Below are 4,876 nucleotides of genomic sequence, written 5' to 3'. Positions count from 1 at the left end.
CAAATGCAGCAGAAATGTGTTGTATATCTAATCTGAGTTTTATACATGGAATACGGTGTGCACAATATTCTTGCTTGGCTTCTTTTTCCTTAATAAAACACACTTTGAATTTAACATGAACTTTTACAACAGAAAGCAAATATAAGGCTGCAAGAATGTCAAAATGAAAGACAAGGTCAAGATATATTATAAAACAAAGTCAAAGAATACAAGATTCATCTTGGTAAGGTGCATATTCTGGACAAAGGCTATATAAACTAAAAAGAAACCACCACCACCACCAACAAACCCAGTAAATTTAGAGAAACATTCACCAGATTGAAAAATGGCAGGTTCTCAAGCTTTGCTGATTACGGTTTTGGTGATCGGAATAGCATTCCATTCCGCCATGGTTGATGCAACTATCGCCAAAAGCATGTATTTCAATTGGGGTGCTCACCATTCTTCAATTCTAGGCAACGGTGATGACCTCCGACTTGTTTTGGACCAAACTTCAGGTATATATTCAAGAATGGGATCTTTGATTCCGACTCCAATTCCAATTCTAATTCCAGTTCCAACTTTGAATTACAGGATCAGGCATCCAATCAAAGAGGGCATTCCTGTTCGGAAGCATTGAAATGCTAATCAAGTTGGTGCCAGGAAACTCGGCTGGAACCGTGACAGCATATTATGTAAGTTCAAGAACCAACGTAAAATAATTAGGGATAATATCTTAAAACAGCAACACACTTTCATCTTTCAGTTCTTTCTAGTTAAACATTGTAGCTTCACCGTTTAACCACTAATGTTATATGTTTTCAATCAAACAATATTAAAAGTTCTAAATATTTTTCCAAATTAAGTATTATGACCTATTATAATAATCATGATAACCGGATATCATAACAAGCCTAGATGGTTAAGTAGTTAAACCTTAAAGTTGTCAAAAATGTAATGTTTTTTCTGTGATTTCCATAAAGTATATACAGGTATACAAATGGAAATTGGTTTGTGTATGGATGACAATACCATAATTAGGTTTACTCTTCAAAGTACAATCCTATTAAAGAAAGAAATATAAGTTTGATGCTAAAATAAACAAATCAATGAAAACACGTTATTTCATGCATTTAACCCTAAAAAACACATCAAGATTGTATAATTTCATAAACAAATCTAAACACAAAGTTGAATAATGATCACAGTTGTCTTCTACGGGTGCTAAACATGATGAAATCGACTTTGAGTTCTTGGGGAACTCAACAGGAGAACCATACACAATCCACACAAACATCTACACTCAAGGTCAAGGCAACAAAGAGCAACAGTTCAAATTATGGTTTGACCCAACTTCCGGTTATCACAACTACACCATTCACTGGAATCCTACAATGGTAGTGTAAGTAAAAACCAAATCGAAGTACCAAATTCTACATCTTTAATGATTGTTTAATAGTTATTTTAATATTGTTTATGTATTGCAGATGGTATGTTGATAGTGTGCCTATTCGGGTGTTCAGAAACTATGAGAGTGAAGGGATTGCATACCCAAATCAACAAGGGATGAGAGTTTACTCCAGTTTATGGAATGCAGATAATTGGGCGACTAGAGGTGGATTGGTCAAGATTGACTGGACTTCTGCACCTTTTGTGGCTAATTATCGGAGGTTTAGGGCAAGAGCTTGTAAGTGGAATGGACCTGTTAGTATTAGTCTGTGTGCTATTCCCACCCCAGGAAACTGGTGGATGTCTCCTGTATACAAGCAATTGAGCAATGATCAACAGGGTCGACTCAAATGGGTGAGAGACAACTACATGATCTATAACTATTGCACTGATTTTAAGCGGTTTAAAGGCCAGATCCCCCCTGAGTGCTCTAAGCCACAATTCTAACTAGAGGAAGATTAATTTCAAGTCTATTTTATTTCAATATTTTGAGATTCTTTCTTTGCGTTATGGTCAACTTTTTTCTTTTGTATTCCTCATATGTTTGTTTCCAAAAAATGTCCTTATCATATTGATGAAACTATTATTTATTGTATTTTTTATTAGTGTTTAAGATTCTTGTTTACATCAACTATAGACTCTTTTAAGTACCTGATGATTCTAGTTTACGTCAACTATACGAACTATTTATGAGTCGGTAATAAGTAGGGCGATGCTGGAGGATTATTTTACCACAATCGAATATGCTTGAAATTTCGATAGATGAAACAACGCAAGTTGTATGAATGGGAAGGTATGCCAAGCCAATGGTACCCAACGAAACGAATAATGGATGCTAAATTAAATAATATGCTTTAGACAATTGCCTCAAGCATTTACACGAACCGCTATTGTGAACCCAACTATACATTTTTCCTTAGAATAAATCCAAGAAGATCCCTCATTTGCACCAAACACAAATATGACAATTCTAAAATAGATCTACAGTATCATTTGATGTTTATAACCACAGGACAAATAAGAATATACATGACGTTAGTTTTGAGGAATGGAGCATCAGGAAGTGGCACAATATCACGTGATCGGTCATCAAGAAATTATAATGCCGATTTTTCAGAATGAATCGAATTAGGGTTTCAAGGAGTCAAAATGTTGATTTTTTGAGAAAAAGTGTTGCAGGCCAATCTCATGATCTTTTAGGGTTTCCTTTGTATTTAAGCATCTCTAACGCGAGCCTTTCTTGGTGTGGACGAAAGAGAAGAAGAAGAAGAAGAAGCAGACACTGCTAGAAAAATAGCCTTTTACGATGCGCAATGTGTGTCGTAAAACGCTCAGACGACGCGCAAATGCGCAATGCGTGTCGTAAAACGCTCAGAAGACGCGCAAATGCATGTCAAGGAAGGCCTTCTCATAACGAGAGATAACATGCTTTTGCGCGTCGTCTATTTACGATGTATTTATGACGTGCGTTTACGCCACGCAATGCATGTCAAGGAAGGCCCTGTCATAAAGGAAGATGACACACATTTGCGTGTCGTAACCATACGACGCGCATTTAAGACATGCATTGAGTATCATTTAAGCCCCTGTCATAAAAAAAAGACGACACACATTTTTGTGTGTCATAATTTTGAATGTTTTAAAAATTATATACTTTGATAGATTTAGTAATTTTCAAATTAAATAACACATTAAAAATCTTATACTACGAAATAAAATACAATAAATAAATAAGAAAGATAATTCATTGCACTAATATGTCAAATACAAATTATCATTCCAATAGTAAGTTATGTAATACATTGCTAATATTGCATAATATATTTTATAGAAAAGCAAAACATGTACAACATTAAAGGAACCTGTGAGTAATTTATCCATTGACAATCTTCATGGCAACTTCAAGCCTTGCAACTCACCATGGTATTGAACTTCACCAACACCGACCTAAGAAAAAAATTGCGTATAAATATCGAAAAACAAGATAGGAGCCAATCATTCTATGACACAAGGAAAAATATCACTAGAGAACTATGAAAAAAATATGTACGAGTGGGAGTAGAGAAATGTAAGTAGAGTACCTTAGATGTAAATGTGGAACCAGTTATGCTGATGAAGTTAGCTCCTGCTTCATTTGCAAGTGCGTTGGCAATAAATATTTTCCCAGGAGGCCCAAAAAGCAATACTCCTTCACAAGGCTGACAATAAAAATTCAAAGAGCAGTTGGATAACAGGATAGACAAAGAAAATGAAATCCAAACAAACAAACAGATCTAAAAGGGGATAAAATCTCAGATGATGTTATTAAACAAAACCTATTATACTTTAACATAAAACATTAAGAAAACAACACCTTCTGGAGTGCATCTCTATAAACCTTTTCCTCACTCCTTCAAGAACAACTTCTTGATAAGCTTCACCATTGAGTTCATCATTAAGAACAGGATCTGATTGGCATAAAATCATAGCAATACCTTATGGAGTGCATCTCCTACCAAAAGTATGCAACCTAACATAATTTGCCTGCACTACACCATTATTGTAGACCAACATAGTGGGAATATTACAATCTAGATAATTAGGAATGCAATGAGTTGATATAATCTTGACAAATTTGGTAGTTTAATACATTGTTGCCAGTTCTTCCACACACTGCATTATAACTCCACACTTTGGGTACTTATTCAATCACACGTTCCCATTAACAACCATATAATCAAAATCAATTGTTAATCAATAACAAACAAAATAGTAGTGAATTAGTGATTACCCATCTTTTTATAGACTAACAACCACCCACACATCAGATGGAGCTTGTGATACCTCACGCACAAAATCGAATCCTGAAATGGGAATGACTGACTGAAACTTTGCAACTTTCACAGTTTGCTTCATCTCTGCTAACCTTTTTCTCCTTCAACAACATAAAAGAAAATGAAACCATGAAAATACATAAAAGAATTAGAAGATTCGCATTTTTATATCTAATATACTTTTAGTGTTGGTGACACATTTTCACATCTTTGAGTATACCGAAATAAAAACATACCATTCTTGCCACTATTCATCAACTGTGCCCTAACCAATTGACAATTACAGGTAATACATGTTGTTAGGGGTCCTCTCTTCTTTCCAGATTGTTGCTACTATAACAACAATAACAGACACAAATAATATATAATATTAAAGCCATTTTTGTGGTCTGTGGACTGTAAATATAAGAAATATCAAAAATAATAAAAAAAAACTTTCAAAACTCAGAGTTAATCAAATTAATAGAATGATAGGAAGATTAGTAAATAATTAAATAAACTATTAAAAAAAACCAGAAAACACCTCAAAATAGGAATTACAATACAACATATACTTACTTTACTTCATAGGAATTAGCAAGGAAATGGATTAATTCCTTCATGATGACAGATTCACAGACATACTTTGTATTCAT

The 4,876-nt window shown here is 34.2% G+C and overlaps 1 protein-coding gene and 1 pseudogene across 1 annotated transcript; one reads left to right on the top strand and one right to left on the bottom strand.

The window, feature by feature from the left end:
* The first annotated feature begins 273 nt into the window (after nucleotides 1–273).
* Nucleotides 274–2,028, top strand: LOC144998736 (putative xyloglucan endotransglucosylase/hydrolase protein 26). Its single transcript, XM_078958470.1, has 4 exons — nucleotides 274–497; nucleotides 574–674; nucleotides 1,188–1,381; nucleotides 1,467–2,028. Exons 1-4 carry the CDS (start codon nucleotides 326–328, stop codon nucleotides 1,873–1,875), a joined length of 876 nt encoding a protein of 291 aa, XP_078814596.1. The 5' UTR covers nucleotides 274–325; the 3' UTR covers nucleotides 1,876–2,028.
* Nucleotides 2,029–3,318: 1,290 nt separating this feature from the next.
* On the bottom strand, nucleotides 3,319–4,876 carry LOC145046185 (uncharacterized; annotated as a pseudogene).

Source organism: Lactuca saligna, chromosome 5, assembly GCF_052625555.1.
Source record: "Lactuca saligna cultivar CGN05327 chromosome 5, ASM5262555v1, whole genome shotgun sequence".
Classification (NCBI taxonomy): domain Eukaryota; kingdom Viridiplantae; phylum Streptophyta; class Magnoliopsida; order Asterales; family Asteraceae; genus Lactuca; species Lactuca saligna.
Note: the sequence above shows the minus strand (reverse complement) of the source record. Positions and strands in the feature narration are given on the sequence as shown.